The 18964-nt window shown below is 37.1% G+C and overlaps 2 protein-coding genes across 3 annotated transcripts; one reads left to right on the forward strand and one right to left on the reverse strand.

The window, feature by feature from the left end:
- The first annotated feature begins 400 nt into the window (after window positions 1-400).
- LOC137955754 (protein PHOTOSYSTEM I ASSEMBLY 2, chloroplastic-like) lies at window positions 401-7666 on the forward strand. 2 transcript variants are annotated; one of them, XM_068802866.1, is made up of 6 exons: window positions 401-617; window positions 1151-1230; window positions 2733-2904; window positions 3038-3130; window positions 4091-4226; window positions 7366-7666. In XM_068802866.1, exons 1-5 carry the CDS (start codon window positions 545-547, stop codon window positions 4219-4221), a joined length of 549 nt encoding a protein of 182 aa, XP_068658967.1. In that variant the 5' UTR covers window positions 401-544; the 3' UTR covers window positions 4222-4226; window positions 7366-7666. The 2 variants fall into 2 exon arrangements, with proteins under 2 accessions (XP_068658967.1, XP_068658965.1); XM_068802864.1 differs by lacking the exons at window positions 401-617; window positions 1151-1230; window positions 2733-2904; window positions 3038-3130; window positions 4091-4226 and adding an exon at window positions 5578-6287.
- Window positions 7667-9556: 1890 nt separating this feature from the next.
- On the reverse strand, window positions 9557-17802 carry LOC137956109 (metal tolerance protein 4). The gene is made up of 7 exons (XM_068803450.1): window positions 17606-17802; window positions 12264-12436; window positions 11974-12172; window positions 10946-11124; window positions 10714-10864; window positions 10156-10289; window positions 9557-9932 (listed from the first exon to the last, which is right to left on the reverse strand). The coding sequence occupies exons 1-7, from the start codon at window positions 17781-17783 to the stop codon at window positions 9753-9755; spliced, it is 1194 nt and encodes a 397-aa protein (XP_068659551.1). The 5' UTR covers window positions 17784-17802; the 3' UTR covers window positions 9557-9752.
- Between the last annotated feature and the right edge of the window lie 1162 nt (window positions 17803-18964).

An 18964-nucleotide genomic window follows, 5' to 3' on the forward strand; every position in this document is an offset into this window, starting at 1 on the left:
CTCGAGTTAAGGGACAAGTCCTACTCTGAGGCTGTGAAGAAATATAGTTGCAAAATAGAAAAAAAAAATTGGTAATTAAAAGAGAAAATGTTTTTTTATTCTTATTTTTTTTTCATTCAATGATTATTCTGCTGCCAAATAATAAAAAATAATTTTATTTTCTGTGGGTTACTTAAATCGTGTGTAAAAAACATAAATTAGAATCCCATGTGGATACATTGTGATGTCACCGGGTTCAAACCCGGATAAACCGAATTGAATCGTCCCCGATCACTTCTGGTTGATTCATACATCCTGCGTGATTTTTTTTTTTAAATATTTTTATAATTAAAAAAACTAAAAAAGAAAAAATGGAAGGCGTGCGACATTTTGGATGGATGGGCTTAAACCACCTCAAGCCACAAGCAGGGTCTCACCGCTCCAGCATTCTCAAAACGTACTTCGAGACGATCCTTTTCCCGGGAGGAGCTTAACGTCCCCCTCCAACCAACCATTTCTTCGGCTAACAGTATATTGTCAGAGTGAGAAACGAAGGAGAGAAGAGATGGGGACAGTCTCTCTTCTAGTCCCTTCGCTCTCTTCAAGCTTCACTGCCAGAAGCAACTCGTCAAATCGGCGTGAGTTTTTTTTGCGCTTTCCCTCTCCTAGTTTGTATTTCGATGCTTTTCGAGACATGAAGATAAGTCACTCTGTTTCTTATCCGAATCTATTCTTGTTGTTCTTGCCAAATGAAATGTTGTACTTTATCTTTCCAACTCTAATGCTAATGTGCATCCTTGGTAGTTTTTTCCAAATTCGGATTGCAGTAATTTTAACTTAAGGTTCCGAATTGAAGTGAACTTTGGCTTTACTGTGGAGGTGATTATCTAACAAGTGCAAGACTAGTTGAGTTTTTCATGAATGTTGCATTGATGGTGGAGTAAAGCGTGGCGCTTTGTACAATGTTAACCTGGATTGTGCTTGTTATTCTGCAATTATTTTTACATTTTCCTACTCTTTTAACTGTCGGTGATCGGAATGTCAAGGTTGTTGTCTTCGTCTCCTATCTCCTTGGGAAGATCGACTTTTATTTCCATGTAGTGCTTTTAGTTTAGTTTTTTTTATTTTTTTGTAGTGGACTAAATTTTTTCGTTCTAACTTTGAATGGAAGTCATCTCTAAGTCACCTGGACTCCAAATCAAGTGCAATCTGGAAGATGAGAATATCGATCATTCATCAGAAACATCAAAGGTACGAATCGGCTCTCCTCTGTTCTACCATGCCTGAGCCTGACCACACATTCCCACATAATGCTTTTCATTGTTAAAGTAGGAATGCATTTCTTGGATGTGCATCCAAACTCCTTGTTTTGTTATTATTGTTGTGGAAAATAAACTAATTTGTGTGCGTTGGAAGGGGAGAGTTTTTGTTTTTCAAGAATATTTCCTTACAACCTTCAGCAAGATTTATTTGAAAGAAAGGGAATATATTTTTTGTTTGAAGAATTTGTATAATTGGAGATTTTGAATCTTACTGACAAAGAGCTGCTAGGTGATTCAGAAGACAGACAAAATAAATCTGATAAGAATCTAGAAGATACCTATTAAAGGCTGGATGTGAAATTGTTTCAAAACAAGGAGAAATTATGTTAGATGCTTGGGTTAGTTAGGTTTGAAGAGAAGTAGAAAGCTCTGAATTGGTGTATGTTTTTGGTGTGTGCAGTTTATGGAGTGAAAGCTTTTAGCCATTCATTGGGTTTTAAAAAAAAAAAAAGCTAGACCAATGGAAATTTATATACATCTCAAAGAGTGGATTAGTGGTTGCTGATATGGTAAGACAACTTTGTGAGTAAGAAAGTTAACTTTGTGATATGGTTGATAAGTGCTACTCTTGCAATTTTCTCTTGTAGTTGCAGTGGACTTGTCATTCATCACACATATAGCCACAATATAGAAACAGTTGTGAGTTGTCGTGAAGAAAATTTCAGGCTGCTGAATGCATTCCATCAAATTGACAACTTATGGACCCTTTCTTTTGATGGGGGGATTAAAAGGTCTAGTGGGGGTCTATGTGGAAAGTGTAGAGAATAATTGAAGTCAGGAAAATCACAAATTAAACCATGTTTGAAAAAGAAGGTAAATTTGATAACATATAGAGAGCTCCTTGTAGATGAAATGTCGAAGAAATGTCCGCCTTTATTTATGCAATGCATATAAAACTCTTCCATGATTTATGCAGCTCCTTGTGAAAAGGACCAGATGCAAAGGATGAGCTGTTACAACAAAACCCTTGTTTTTATACTGAAGCAATTGTATCACCAGGGACTTTGTAATTGACTTTTACGAACTGTCTTTGCAAGGAGTTACAACTTAGACTTTTAATGTAGTAACTACAGACCATTTACTGAGATGCTTGTTTCAGCTAACTGTTTATCTGCTTATAGTTGGCGTTTACTACAATATGATGTGAAATATTGTTGTATCTGGTCAGCAATTTTCCTACATTTTTTAAACAACACTCGTTCTGTCTCTTTGATATTGAAATTTCAGAGATATGCTCCTTTGGTTGCTTGATGATCATTAGACATTCTTCTCTTTCATTAAGCTGTCTAAAACATTCGCTTCTTCCTCTTCTCTTTGTCAGATGGAACACCATTTGTTCTCCTCACAATGAGTGCTACTTTCGTCTACTATAATGCTTGTTGGAGAAGTTATAGAACTTAATTTCCTTTAAGATTTTGTTTTCCCTTGCAGAGTGGTCATTTAACTTCACGAAGGTGGTGTCTGTGTACGACCTTTGCTCTAATAAATATTTCCAGTACTTCAGTCTCTGTAGCCAAAGGGAATCCTACAGAACCCATGGATAGTTCCCTTGGAAAAGAAAGACCTGTGTGTCGGAACTGTGGGGGTAGTGGTGCCATAATCTGTAAGTGTTAGTTTTACTTTAATCCCAGTTCAATGGTATGCATCTTATTTCAAATTTTTTACAATTTTATTACACTTTTCCTTGATAGGTTCTCACTATCTGGTCATGTGATTTTTATTTGCTTTTGAATCAGGTGATATGTGTGGTGGTACTGGAAAATGGAAAGCTCTCAATAGAAAGCGTGCAAATGATGTTTACGAGTTCACTGAGTGTCCTAATTGTTATGGTATGCCTTATTCCAATTCTCTTTTTACTTCAAAGAAATGTGGTTGAAATGTAGTCATGTTCAGATATATAATTGATAGTAGGATAAAAAACAGGAACTGCATATCCCTTTACCAACTCTTCTTTTCTAGTTAATGTGCATACTACAGGTTGTCCTTAGGTATATCAAATGCTAGAACCCTTTCCACTCCCTGCCTAAAAGTTGATTTTATTTTCTGCTAATAAAATTAAATAAGAGATTCATATATACTTTTCAGATGGATCTGACTAAATCAAATACAAAGTGCATTTTCTCTTACATTTAGTGAAGAAGAGTTGTCAACTTGTATGCACTTACTAATTTTCCTTTCTTTGGAAATAGAGCCCGTCGTCATCCTGTCCTAAGGAGACTGAGAATTGATATCCCACTTTGTTCTCTTCGTTTTTTAGAGTATGTCAGCACATTGTCTCATATTGTTGCATGTCTTTGTTGTTAATCTCTCATTTTTATTAGTTTCCAGTTCAAGGTCTAATATTTGGGAAAGATCAAATTATTCTGGAAACAGGATGTAATATGAAAGTAAGTTATATTTTGGTATTTATTTGTTCGAATGTTGAAGTTGTTGCTGAACTTTTCTACAAGATCTGTTCCATTCTAATTTATTTTACGATTTATTTGCCATCTTCTCGCTTCTCTTTAGCATGACTGTTGGAAACACGTCTGCATGCTTTACTGTTTGCTGGTGGTTCTACCTCGGGATTTTACAATTCAAGAAGAGTTGGACTCTGTTGCAGCTGCAATGAAAATTAGTCGGTTGTAATTTAGTGGTTGCATTTTAAGCTCTTTGGTTTCCTAACTTGGCGACCTGAACCTGGAATAAATCATATATGCTTCTCTCACATATCTTTTTAACTCACTTTGGAGTATTTTGGAGTTTTAATACCTATATGTGTAATTATTTATAGTCGTGCATGGTGGCAGGTAGGGGGAAGTTGGTCTGTCCAGTATGTCTAGGTACTGGTGCAGCCAATAACAAGGGTCTTCTTCGACGGCCTGATGCTCGGAAGTTACTTGATAAGATGTACAATGGTCGCCTCTTACCAAACTCTTGACCAAGGTTTTGCTTTTGTTTCATTCTTCATGTACCAAAGTCAAATTTCCTTCTCATGACATTCAATTGCATAGTTCTGTAAATGGACAAGGAAAGAAAGAAATATATTCAGTTTTGACATTGATGTAGCATGAAAGTATTAATCCCTAGTTAAGGGGTAATTATCTTGTGCACTAAACATTGCAAGCTAGGGTATATCTGTTCGACCTGTTCTTGGCTTGCTCGTATATTTTATATGTTTTTTGATGCCTTATACCTAGGTATGCAGTCAAAACTTTAGAATTGCATATTTCATGGTTACATGACATTAGTTAAGCCCCTGCAACTTGTTTATATGTCATTCATTTTTGGAGCGACTGTTATCAACTTTTTTTCATAGTATGTGCCATTTATATAGGGTTGGTTTAAACCCTTCATGAATTACTAAATAGAATAGATGATAAATCACATGCTTAGACGTGCATCACTTTTTTTCATCATCTTTAAGAGCTAAATGGCCCAAATCAAAATGTTAGAAATGTCAAAAGAGCACCTCCTCTAGGAAATTGTCTACAGGTTAGAGGAAACCTTATCTCTTTATTTTTTAATGACTATTATCAATAAAGTTTTTCATATTTTGCTTGTCCCAATGTTTTGACTATAGTCACAACGGAGTTGCAAGATGAAAAAAAAGTTTGACCTTTCCCAACTGCTATTCAATTTTTACAAGATTGGCTTCAGAAGGCAATGTGACTACTGGACTGGTCTCTATATTGATAGATTTATGGGGTTTGCGAGATAGGTTATCCTTTATATATCTACTTTGATGGATAATGAGTTTGAGCTGAGGTTAGAGCTGGAGTTATTGTCAACCTGTGGATTAAGCTGCTGTATCAAAAGTCGGTTCTGGTGGATTATTGGTGGTCGTTGATGTGCAGTTGTCAATTTAAGCTACATCATAGAAAGAGTTATAAGAAGTCCTAGTTTAAAAGGAAAAGTTGATGTCAAGCTTCCAAGTGATTAAAACTATAGATTGACTAGTTTGGGATCAATGGGAGTTACCCTCTTTTTCTCTTGATATCCAAGATTAAACCTAACATTGTCATTTGACAATTCACTCACTGTGAGTGGTTTAACATGTTTGGAATCACGAGTCATGAGTCAACTTGGTGAGTCTGAAACTGTTGGTTGTCACTTAATTATATTTCCCGGTGTAACATGATGATAGTAAATTTTTACGTGTATATTAGATATTATATGTTATTTGGTATTCAGAAAATTTAAAAGAAGTTTATTTAAAAAAAATAAAATATACATTAAATAAGCAAGAAGTAAAAGACGTCTTACGTCGAGGCGGACGGCGCACCATCGAGGGCATAGTAAAAGACGGACGAGCAGTCGATTCACTCACCTCGAGGGGAAGCAGGAAGCGACCGAAACACAGAGCAGATCAAAAGGCGGAGGAGAGAGTTCGGACGCAGGCAATGTCGACCCTCTCTTCCTTTAGGTACTCCGACAGTTTCGTCATCGTCGGTATTTCCTTCGGTACCGCTGTGCTCTGTGAGGCCATCTCCTGGCTTCTCATCTATCGAACCTCCTCCTACAAATCCCTCCGCTCCTCGATCGACAAAGCCGCCAAAAAGCTAGAAACCATGAAAACCCCCTCATCACAACTCCCTAAAAAGTCCTCCAAGACAAAGAAGATCGATCGCGTCGAAAGCAGCTTGAAGGAGTCTTCCCGGGATCTTTCTCTCTCCAAATTCAAGTCTGGTGCTGTTGTCGCCGTCGTGCTATTTGTCGTTTTTGGTTTCTTGAATTCGCTTTTTGAGGGGAAGGCTGTGGCCAAGTTGCCCTTCGTTCCCGCCGGCTTTGTGCAGAAGATGAGTCATCGAGGCATCCCCGGTAACGATGCGACCGATTGCTCCATGGCCTTTTTGTATTTCTTGTGCTCCATTAGTATCAGGACGAATTTGCAGAAATTCCTAGGGTTTGCACCGCCGAGGGGAGCTGCGGGCGCTGGGCTTTTTCCCATGCCCGATACAAAGACGAATTGATGTTTTTGGTGAAGAAGGAGGCAATAGCAAACCGGTCTGTCATTTTGGTCTTCAAAACTTGGCTTAAAGTTGAGTTTTTGTTTTTTTAATTTATAATGTTGCTAGAAGTTTCAGTTTTTATTTTCACGGTTAATGTAAGCGTTACATATTCGATGAATTTCTTAAGGGGACCCGATAATCGATGATGTTAGGGCTTCTCTTGTGAGCAAGTTAGAACAATCGGCAAGAAAAATAAAGCTACCTGTGTTTTAGCACTAATTTTATGTGGCATAATAAAACATCACCTCTGTTTGATGTATTTTTGCTGGACGAATCTCTTAGATTCAATAGATGATAGGAAGAATCAGACTACATCTCTCAGTCCTATTTTCTAGTAACAATCTTAATTTTGCTTATGCTGGTGTTTTATGTGGACTGCATTGCACTAGTTCTTATATGTTATTGATTGTTTGCATAACATTAGAAATGATGTCTTTGGGGAAGATAGGATAGCCATGGAATTGAATTGAATTCAGTTGTCAGTAGCTGGACTAATATCAAACTAGGAAGCACTGGTATTATGGAAGACATTTGCCTTGTTGGATGCTGTGGTTCCCATGATAATCCTTGTTTCAATATCTAAACCTTGTAAACCTGGTTGTTATATATGCGCTGTTTCCTAATACAAAAGCTTTTGGATGGTTAATTTCTGATGTGGAAAAAAGCTTCTAAATTAGGGGGTTCATCTTAGATCCCTTAAAACCATGGAATCAACTTGTAACATTATCTGTTGTTCCACAGCTTTGGGTGAAAGGCTCTGTTTTTTGGGCCAAATAACAGTTCTAAAGACAGTTTTCAAAGTGTGTGGCTATTGAGAATTTGATATTGTGATACATTTTGATGCTGAGTATTGGAAACTTGTCCTGATAAATTCTGTTTTTTGTAAGGATATTCTTGAGATGCTTTCTACCTTTGCCATGAGTTAATGAGAAACTCATTTTGCCAGTGTTATTTATATAGGATAGCTAGTGTTATTTTTCTTCTTGTCATCATCATCATCTTTGTTGGAGCTGTATCATCATATACATTGATAAGTTTACTGGTTCGATTGACTGGTTAAATGTCGTTTTTAGGGTATCCTTGTTGGACTTCCTCTACTTTGTGCTTCCGCAGCAAGCAACGGACTCAATGACCTAGTCAGAAATGAACTGTTTGTCCTTTTTTAAAATGTCCCTCATGTTCAATATTGAACTCTTTATTTTTTGATATGTTACTATATTACTTTTTAAAATTGAGCAGTGCTGGCGGAAGTCATTGTTGTCTGCTTCCCAGGTGGGCCATAACTCCAGCCGCCAGTTTACACTTCTATCTTGCATTTGTATGTGAATTGTCAAATATGATCTTATTGTTAATTTTTCAAATAAAGACAATAGATCTTCATCCATCCATCTGATAATTATATAAGAAAAACTGCTGCCCATCTTTTCTGGAACAAGGGGGAAGTCTCCCCTCTGCCCATGATTGCTTCTCCCTCTCATCAATGTGAGGGGGATAGGGAGGTTAAGATGGATGGAGAAAACAAAGGGAGGTGGGTTGGGTTTAGAATAGGAAATTCTCCATTTAATCAACGATCAAAGTTAAAAAATGGAAGTTTTGTCAAACAGTTTATCATTGTTATAATCAAAAGTCTAATCAATGGTTAAAATAAAGTTGATTGCATTGAGCTGGAAAGCTCCACCAAGTATCATTCACTCGTGAAAAAAGAAATTATTTTTGCCAAAGCGTTATTTCCCCCGTATTTGTGAAATTATTCAAAGGAGGGGAGAAAATTGTGAAGTCCTAAAAAAACAAAAAAAAAACAAAAAGAAGTTGGAATGTTGCTCGTAATGAATGTGGAAAATTGTTTATGAAATTCTGCTATCCAAAGGTGGAAAAATTGGTAACTTCAGAAACACGAAAAATACCCTCAAGTCTCAGCAAAAAGAATTGGACGAAATAAACAAGATTTCCATGCATCTGAATGCAAAAGCTGCATAAAAGAGCAGGAATTGCCAGAAATCTCAGCATGATTTTGATCTCGGCAACGTACAGCGCCGACAACGCTATTGAGAAGCGCATCAGAGACTCTAATTTATTGCCTTCGTCACATGACAGAAAAATTTCTCGATGGAGAAGGCAGAAAGGAGTAGAAAACGAAAACATTTTTGAAACGAAAAAGAAGATACGAAGAGAAGAAGGTACGATCACGACGTCTGACAAATGCTCCTTAAACAAATGAGGTGACATATCAATAATATAGAAAAACTCCACTCACGCATTAATGCCATGTGGTATTTAAGAAAGCTACACAAGGTGATATATGGCAATTTGATTATGAAATTCTGCTCTCCAAAGTGGAAAAACCGGTCACTTCAGAAACAGGAAAAAAACTCTCAAAGTTTCAGCAAAAAGAGTTGGACGAAATAAATAAGATTTCCAAGCATCTGAATGCAAAAGTTGCATTAAACAGCATAATTTGCCAGAAATCTCAGCATGATTTTGATCTCGGCAACGTACAGCGCTGACAACGCTATTGAGAAGCGCATCAGAGACTCTAATTTATTGCCTTCGTCACATAACAGAAGAATTTCTCGACGGAGAAGGAAGAAAGATCACGGCCTCACAAAGATAGGAACAAGAGACATCAATGAGAGAGCGCGGTTGACCGAAACTGTAACAAACAGAAATTAAAGAAAACTTTAAAATGGCAACGGGGAGAAGAAGATCAACACACAATTTTTTCTCTTAAAGAAACAAACACGACGTCTTTCGTGCTGAGGAGAGGAGAAAAAACCCTAATTTTCTACGAGGAGAAAGGATGTGGAAGTTACCAAAGTAGCCCTGTGATTGAATTTGGTTGTCGTTAACGAGGAAGGCCCACTATGGGTTATGAACCGCCACTTTCAGGCCCATCCATAAACATTAGGCTTTTATTTATTGAAAGAGGTGAGGGACGGGAAAAATCGTTCAGTAGCCCCGTTCAGAGCTCACAGCCTCAATCAGATCGCCCGACTCAGATGTAGGTCTTTTTAAGTTTTCAGTTCTGATCTCCTCGATATTAGGAGTGCAAGCATCAAACTGTTTTTCCAATACACTGAAGGGGAGCAAAATTTCAGCTCCCTTCGGCCCTGAGTGTGTCTGCAACAATTTATGTTAGGAACCAACCTATCAAATCTCCTATCTTATAAATTCACAGTTGGCATACTACTAATGGTAAGAGCATGGAGCAAACAAGGAGAAAGAAATTCATGGTCTTTTTAAATAACCAGCTAGATAGATCATTTGAATTCAAAAGTTAAGCGGAGGAGTGGAGGTTAAAAGTTAGGATTACACTGAAATGTCCAAAACTTGCAGAGCGTGCCTTTTCCATTTGAAGTCTTTTTTTCTTCTTCCAGTGAAGCTCTTATCCTGAGAAAGGAACTCACAAAATTGAGACACATACAAAAAAGAACCGGATTTCATGGACAAAGAACTTTGGTTCTCAAGGCTCGGTATCTGGTAACCGAATGAGAATGTTATGCTCTGGCTTATGGTCGCACTCAAAATCAAGATGAACAAATGCCCTCTCAACCTCAGGAAGTTCTTCAATCTTTATCTGCAAAGACTCTCCGATTGCATGTGCTTCTTTTAGGGGCAACTCTTCTGGAAGTTCAATGTCTACCTGTACCATTGTAATTAAACCACAAAAGAAACAAGACACAATCAGATAAGAGTTCATTTAAATGTGATTCCCGTCCTTAAGGAAGAGATACTATCAATTGATAATAGTGAGTGTGAAATTCAGTATTGTTAATAGTGGTTGGAGAGTATAAAGCTTGGTAGTCACTCACTTTTTCACCATACATAAAATATGAATTCACTAGTGAGGAAAAGGATCAACTGACCTCTACAAAATAAAGAACCCCAAATGTGTATGCTCGTACCGTATCAACACGCTTAATTTGTTGATCGTGTCTTATGACAAGATAAGTCAATTTTTGCAACATTTCTGGAGGGGCAGACTGTCCAATCAATGAAGCTGCATCAAATAAAAAAGAATTTCCACGCTTAGAGCATCAAACAATTGTCAATAATACAATGATATGCCCAGAAGCTATGCAACTAGCATCTATTGTCTACCGCAACTGTGGGAATGACATGATTAAGATCTAAATTTAGATTTTTGAAAAAAAATTAAATAAGCCTAACTCTTCCAAAACATACAATCATGCAAAGAGAATCAGGTCAATTTTAAATTGGCAAACTAATATGAAGGGAGGTAAATAAAGCTTGAAGCTATAATAAAATTCAAGGATTGCTCTAAAAGATCCATAATGAAACTGATATGTTCATAAAACAACCAAATTAACAAGGATCTCCATGGCCATTTTTTTCTCTTTTTTTTTTTTTATAAATAGACAACAATCGAAATAGCAAAAAAAAAAAAAAAAAAACTTATGCACCTGCATTTTCAATAACAGTTCCAGACCAATTTGCAATTGTATACACAGCAAGGATAATGGCCCCAACAGGATCTATCCACCAGTAGAATTTGTCACCTAGCACAGCTGCAGCTAAACCAACAACATTCGTCACAACATCAAAGTAGTGGTCCTGTACAACACCAGTGGAACCAAGTTAGTGTTTCCTACTATAATAGTTTTCAAAAAAGTGACTTGGTTAATGTCATAAAACCTGTGCATAAGCACGAACAATCTTATTTCTTGAGGTTCTGCAATATAACCATAAAACAAGTTTCACAGCTGTTGCACCCAACATGATTGAATATAACCACACTAGTTGCATTGTCGTCATCTTGGGAGATGGTTCATCTTTGATAAGTTGTTCTATTGCTTGAATCAAAACCTGAAAACCTGCAAATAAGATGACAATAATGGGACAAAAAGGTTTAGAATACATCATAAGTTATTTATATAGTGCTTAGTTCTCTATATCCTCATTTACATTAACATAGTTTGAGGATATCAAAACCTGTTCATAGGAGTAAGTTCAAGATTTAGCATCCCTTCATTCTCATAATGCACATTTTACTTTTTTCTCTATTTCAGCAAATTCCAGAGACAAAGGATTCCTGTCTCCATCAAGCAACATATTTTCTTAGAAAGAGATAAGAGGTGTAGCTAATCTATGTTGCTGCTTTGAGGGGTCAGAGTGATCCGGCATTTTGGCCTGGAATCAATACAATAAAGTGGAACACTAAGAACAATGTTTTTTCAGCTACTAATGGCATTTGATGCAACAAGAAGTGGGTGTCTGCCAGCTCTATTGTTAAGTTTCACGCTCGGTCCGGATCCTCGGTCCGGGGTTAAGTACCTATGTCTTCCGCTCCTAACAAGCCGGTCTTTTGGGATGTATTGGCTAGGTAGTTCAACATTTGGTATCAAAGCTGGTAGGTCATGGTTTTGAATCCCCGGAGGGGGATGTCGACTCACACGACGTGGGGGAGCGTTGGAAACTGGCCGCTCGTGCCTCGCGTGAGGGGGCGAGTTAAGTTTCACGCTCGGCCCGGATCCTCGGTCCGGGGTTAAGTACCTATGTCTTCCGCTCCTAACAAGCCGGTCTTTTGGGATGTATTGGCTAGGTACTTCAACATCTATGACAACAGGACGACTAACCACAATCTCAATTCCAGTTATCCAGTCCAACAACAGCAGCATGGATTTTTAAAAACTAATGGTAGATAGAAGACAGAAAACACATACCAAGTGTAGCCATGACAGCTGCAAAAATAACTATGCCAACTGGTTGTACCCTTAACTTCCCAATGGGATACTTGTAGATGTTTATATTCTTCATTGATAAATGTGTGAACCAAAGGATGCCACCAGCCATGAGATCTAATAATGAATCTAGTGTTGAAGCAGCAATAGCTAAAGATCCACTTTTTATTGTGGCATATATCTGCATAAGAAGTTTTTGAGAATTAATTCAGTAGGTGAAATCATGTGGAAACAAAATATCTAGTGGTGTTCCCTTCCAAACAAAAAGTTACCTTGAACAATAGCAACAAAATATTTGCAATGTTAGACACCTTCATCGCAAACTCATGCTGCGCTCGCTCTGTGTTTTCCTGATCTTCATCAATGGTATTGGAAATTTGTATAGAATCAACCTCCTCAAAAGACCTTAGCGTGGCAAATTGTTTTTCATAGTATTCTTTTTCCCCTGAATCAAGCCGTAGAAAACTTGGAGTACTATTTGACATAGATATTCTTACATACAAACTAAAACTTCAAACAAATAGTTCTTGCATGAAGGAGTCTACCAAGAACATAGAGTACGGTGTTTTTCATGCATTGCAGAGTATGCATTTTTCATGCAAGCCTATTCTACGTTGTATTTGCTGTGTGATACGTACAATCCAGGACCTTATCAGAACAGATGATTGACTAGGAAGAAGAACAAGAGCTACCATGCGATTCTGGTCACCAACTGAGTTCCTTTAATATGACGATGGAGGAGTTGAGAGAGTTGAGAAAACAGAAAAAGTGAAATGAGAAAAGTTCAATCTCTACACAATCTAATCAGTAAGATCAAAACCAGATCAAGATCTAACTTATAAAGGGTATAAAGAATATATGAACAACAACTATAGCAAAAGATTAGGTTCGTTTGTGCAGACTTACATCAACTGCATTAACTTCTAGTGAAAACCAAAAGGATAAACGGCAACCATGGTCAAGCAACATCGGCTACAAATGCAGCAGCAATAGAATTCACAGTTAAAATAAGAGAAACACCGAAATTTTAAGCGAGATTTATCGAGCATATAAAGATAGTGTTCACAGGTCGTGAACTAGTAGGAAGCAGATAGCAGAAAACAGAGTACACACTAAAGAGAAACAAACAGGACCTCGAATCCTACCAGAAGCGTAGCCCTCACAATACACGATTACTAATATAAACTATAAAGTAGGTCGTATAAAAAAGCTTGTACACAGATTAGATACACACATAGAAGACTACTCTTTTAAGTTCTTCAATAATGGCGAAGGAAAATACTATCTCGTGCAAGCCCACGTATAGAATTTGATAATTAAGTAACTAATGACACAGATGTTACCTTCAGTTAATCCCTTGATTCTGGAAACATCAATATGGAAAGGCCTTTCCTGATCAATACCACTAGTCACTCTTTGGGGCAATTTCGATATGAACTCTGCCCTCAAGGAACCTACTGAATTCCAGCGCTTAGTCCTCTTCTCGCGGTTCTTCTCACGCCTAACAGGCCGGCCGATCAGAGGCTTACTTATCTCCGACTTACTTTCCATCCTCTAAATCTTCTGAAACATAGAAATGGGTTTCTCTCCCTGAATATAGTTGTGCTGATTGCAGCCGAGATTCCGTGATACCTCTTTTGTCAACAGTTCTTCTAAAACACTAAGATGAATACAGATTCTCTGTGAAATACTTAAATTTCATCCTTGAAGTAAAATAGAAGGCGATGCGTTTTTTTGTGTGCCGGGATCGTGTCGTGTTGCAGACAGGCCGCAAGCGGTTATGGGGAAGTATGTGCAGGAAAGCGACACTGCTTCCAGCAATACGTTACGAATGCCTTCAAGGGACAAGTCGCTTAGACCTCAACTGCCAAGAAGTTTCCAGAATACAAGAAAGGTCGTCTCTGAATGTGTCATCAATTGAAACGTTCGCGGTCGCAGCGATGAAAGTTCACAGAGATGTAGACTCTTTGTTTGTTTTTATTTATTCATTTATTTGTCAGAAAGTAATCGTTGATTTTCTCGGCTGAGGAAGAAAGTCCTTCACGTCCACGCCTAGAAACTTCTTCGTCTCCGTCTCTTCATAAACTTATTTATTTGAAGTCTTCGGAGTTCGGATTCTATTGATACGAAAGAGTGTCTGGTAACGATGAAATAGGAAGTAAACAAGCATTGGAGAGCGACAGAAGCCAGTGCAATGTCAAGTTTAAGACGTCGATTCCTCCACGCTGCGGACAAGGACAGAGTCACAGAGGTACAGCCACGATTCATTACGTAATCGAAATCTCGAAGTCTTACTTGTTAATACTAAAAAATCGAAAGGAGCAATTTAAAATCCTAGTTCGATCGATGCAGCCCAAAACAGGGGTGGCGTTCTGGTTTTCCCATACCGGCCTATACATTCTCCCATAGTTATCACATGAGAGGGGTCTAGGTGAACTTCTCCAAATCAAATATAAATTTTCACATTTTAAGTTAATACCCATGTACAGATATACCTCCCAAAATGTGAATAAGTTGCAAAACTATTTTTCTGAGTTCTCACTAAACAGAGACATCATAATTTTTTTTACCATGTGGACTTGCCTTCAAAGTGAACTTGAATAAGTAAGTATAATGAAAACACATGTGGGTAATGTTTTGTGGTAACAATCACATGCAAATATTAATTTGAACCCTAAGAGTACTTACATACTATGTCATATTTAAAGGATATAATTGATTAACCCAGATATAGTTTTTTAACCTTTTTATAAATAATTTTTTTGATGAAAATACAGTTAATAAGACTTTTCCAAGATAGCTGTATTTACTTCAAATTCAGTGTAATCAACCCCTACGCATATGAAAATAAAATTGACTGATATATTTTACCACTTATTAATTAAAATGGTGGACGGACATTCTTACATGAGTTATGCATTTTATATGAGAAAATACCCACTTGATGAAATGCGGGAGAAAGTGGGGTGGTAAATGGCTGATACTACTGGAAGGATTCCTCTTTGATTGATAGGTACTGTAACTGGTATTCCTGTGATTGGTTTAGTGGGTATTTTATTTTATGATTCCTATTCTGGATTGAGTATAGGGAAACTCTTAACTTGAAACTTCAGAATAAGAAACCCCCTCAAAAGATTGTTGAGCCATGATCTAGGTTTTTCTATTGGCTATTTCGCATGAAATTTAAACACATTTAATATGATATTTTAGTATTTTTACTATATCAGTAAGTTTTATGATATTCGATTTACAAGTAGTGATTAACTAACACTAGATATTTATCGTGAACAAAAAGCACAACTATGACAATTCCTAATAGGACTACTTTTCAACGTACTATTTTTTCTAATTTTGCAGAAAAGAAATTATCACAACCTTTTCTTTATGAGATAGAAATTGAAATTGCCCAATTTTCTTAACATTGAGTAGAAATTGCACTATTTGATAGTTGACAATGGGTGGCATTGAACTGAGTCAGTTTGTGAGTAGCTCGAGCTCGCCTCGGTTCCTGTTCGATTCAATTCGATCTATCTGGATCTTGCATCGAGTTCGAGATCCATGTAAAGCTCGTTTGAGTTAACGATATGAACTCAACCGAATCATGGTTCAATTCAAAAGCTCGCAAACTGACTCGTTAACTTAATGAGGGTCTAGGAGCGGGAGTCGTCTTTGACTCTTCGAGTTCGACTTCAATTTCTTCCTCGCCTCGTTTGCCGTTGCCGATCCTTATCACCGCCGAGCTCCTCCCATTCGCTGTTGTGGCTGCCTCCGTCGCTATTGACAGCTGCTCGTTGGCCCGCCTTCGTCGTAGACTCCCTTACCCCCACATTGTCTCGGTAGCTGCTACCTTGCCCACTGCTTCCGTCAGCGTCACTTCAATCGTAGCTGTCAGCCCTAACGATAACTCCTCGCTGACGCCGCTAGACCCCCCTGCGCCCTGCGTTATCTCGGCGGAAAACCAGAAACCTAAGTTAGGGGAGAAATAATTTTTCCCCCCTACGCGCACAAAGACATCGTGCGAAATCACAAACACGTGAAAAAAAACTGTTTCTTGAACTCCGACTGTTTCTTTCTCATTGCTCTTGAAGAGACTCAAATTGTTTAAGGTACGCTCTTAATGTTAAATCCACTTAAGTTTTTCAAAAGAATAGATTGGTAACATTTCAAAATTGTTGTTGTATGAATCCATACTCTGAAGAAAAAACGAAAAATGAGCATAGGATTAACCCATCCAAAACCATTTTTCTTAAACTTTTTCTCTGTCTCGATGATCTTGTTTTCCGGTCCTTGAATCAGAACGATCTGATTAAGTACAAACGGACAAATTAGCATTGTTTTTCAAAAAAATATTTTTGTGTTTAATTATTGAATAAAATTTATGTATAACTATGCAGCTTTTATGAATAATTTTATACATGGTGTGTAAATAATTTTATGCAGGATTAATATACAGAGGTTATGTCCAATTTTAAGTAAAGGTTATGCCCATTTTTATGTAAAATATATATATTGAACTCGATTAAAAATTATATAATTTTATATATAATTTATTTAACTTATATTTTTTACAAAATTTTAAATATAGGTTAGAGTTTGAATTTGATTAAAAATTATATAATTTTATATACAATTTATTTGACTTATATTTTATACAAAATTTTAAATATAGGTCAGAGTTAGACTTGATTAAACATTATTGAACTGAATTGGATCCGAATTTAAAATATTTAAATCAGACTGAATTCAATGCCACTCTAGGGATAACCTGACAAGTTTGACTAGTTTCGGTTGGCCGACTAGCAAAATGGCATATGGAGACTGCATCCGTACAAGGAAATGCCAAGAACATCATTTGTCTTCTTCTCCTTAGCCACGTTCCTGGAACCGAATTTCAGCTACGTGTTCCCGGACTCACCAGACAGAGATCCGGCTTTCTAGAGCTTTAGACTAAAAAGTTACGATTGCTATTCTTCTAATGATATTTTAACAAGTAATTTAGTCAACAGATGGATAAAAAAAAGTCTCAACTCCTGATCCATTTTTTTGTTTGTAATCTAGCTCAGATCTAATTCACGTATCTTTCACTGTACAGAGGAGGAAATCCAGCGGAAGGAGACATCGTTTATTAGCTTCATAAAAGAAGTGAGCAGCTGAAGTTGTTTAGTGTTAAATTTAGCATTCAATGTGATATAATAGTTATATTTGACAACACATCTTCTCGGGGCGTGCGTCTCTTAGCTAATTGCAGGTGCCGTATTGAATCTCCATGGCTTCAATTCTGACGTCTCTCCGAGTTTTCGTTGCCTTATTTCAGTCACAAGTTACAGATACATTTGACTATTCGCAATTGTAAGGAAGTGTAACTGAAGAGTGCTAGTCGCGAAGCAGTGGAATAGTTAAACATCGAGGTGAGATGTTTGATTTTTTATTTATTTTTTGGGACAGGATTTTGAAGTTCGTATTTTCCAATTTACGAAGCTGAGATAGATTTACCGCCAAAGAAAAAGAGAAAAGAGAAGCTCCTACTTCCGATTTACGAAACTGAGAGAGATGTATGGCCAAGAAACAGAAAACAGAGGCAATATTCTCGTTAGGTGTCGGTCGAAGAGCATACCTTTCGTTTTAGCTAATCTCCAGTTGTGTGCTTCCAGCATTTTGTAGTCGCTTTTCCAAGCGCCTTGCAATCGATTGAAGAAATTCAATCTTGCCGTGTACAAGGAGTCCATTCCTCCCTCCTCTTCTCCGCCGTTTCGAATAAGCAAGGGATCTTCACACACTCGAGGTGCTTCCATGGCAGCAATCTCAAACTTCTTCTGCTTCTAAGCCGTAGAGGATCAGATGAGAAAGAGGTAAAGAAGAGATGAAGCACCTTTTTCGCCGTAGTTAATCATGAGGAGAGATTTAAAGGCTCTGCACGTGGTGGGCAAAGGCTCTATCCGGCATCACTTTCAGGTAATTGGAGGGTAATTTTGTCCGACCATGTGACATTTTTTTAAGACATGTCACACCATGCTTCGCGTTTGTTCACCGAACTAATAATTCCGGCGAAGATATTATTTTATATAAATAATATAATATATAATATATTTTTCCTTAAAGAGGATTAACATGATATTTAAAGGAAAAACAATTATGACTTCCTGCCACCTTATAACCCTGATATGAATTTAAAATAACTCAATTTATTTATTTATTTTATATTATTGATCACCTATACAACATATGAGGGAGGGGGGGCTACCCTAAAATTAGAAGTTACAAAAAATATCCTTAGTGGGAAACCCAACCCTAACCCATACACATCAACAATGAAGACCACATGGTTGTCCTCCACGAGATGGAGAGTATGCCCTACCCTCTTGGTTACATTACAAGACCTAAACCCTCCGGTTCTTAAACAACTCTAGTATTTTAGGAACCATCTTCTACAACAAGTCCGACACTACTCTACTGCAACAAATTTGGATTAAAATGTGCATGTGATAGACGAAATAACCATCAAACACGAGTGTTTAAATATATATATATGTATGTAGTTTGCGTGTTTTTGTCTTGGAGGTGGGAAGTTATTGTTCATAAATAAAAAAAATTCATGTTTACTCCGATTTAAAGGAGTATAAAATTTTCACTTAAATTTTTTTTGCCTAACAAAAAAGTAGAAGAGAGAGAAAAATATTTTTTTGTTGTTTCAGGGTCAAATAAACCGAAAAATACAAATAGAAGAAAACCGTCTGACAGAATATTTTAGTTACTAATAATGAAAGTTTACTTACAAAAATTCATCAAAAAAGATAAGATAAATTTTAATTATTTTATTTCTATAACAATCCCTAAACCCTAAATCCCAAACCGACACATAGAAAGTAATTCAATTCTTCATCTCTAATTGATCACTTAAAAGACAATTGAAAGCAACCCAATAGTTATAAAATATAAACAAATGTCTACACGGTATGATCACTTAATAGACCAT

The sequence above is a fragment of the Aristolochia californica genome, unplaced genomic scaffold, assembly GCF_029961685.1.
Source record: "Aristolochia californica isolate CCGP_79_NKW_82.1479 unplaced genomic scaffold, dmAriCali1.0.hap1 SCAF_2, whole genome shotgun sequence".
Taxonomy (NCBI): domain Eukaryota; kingdom Viridiplantae; phylum Streptophyta; class Magnoliopsida; order Piperales; family Aristolochiaceae; genus Aristolochia; species Aristolochia californica.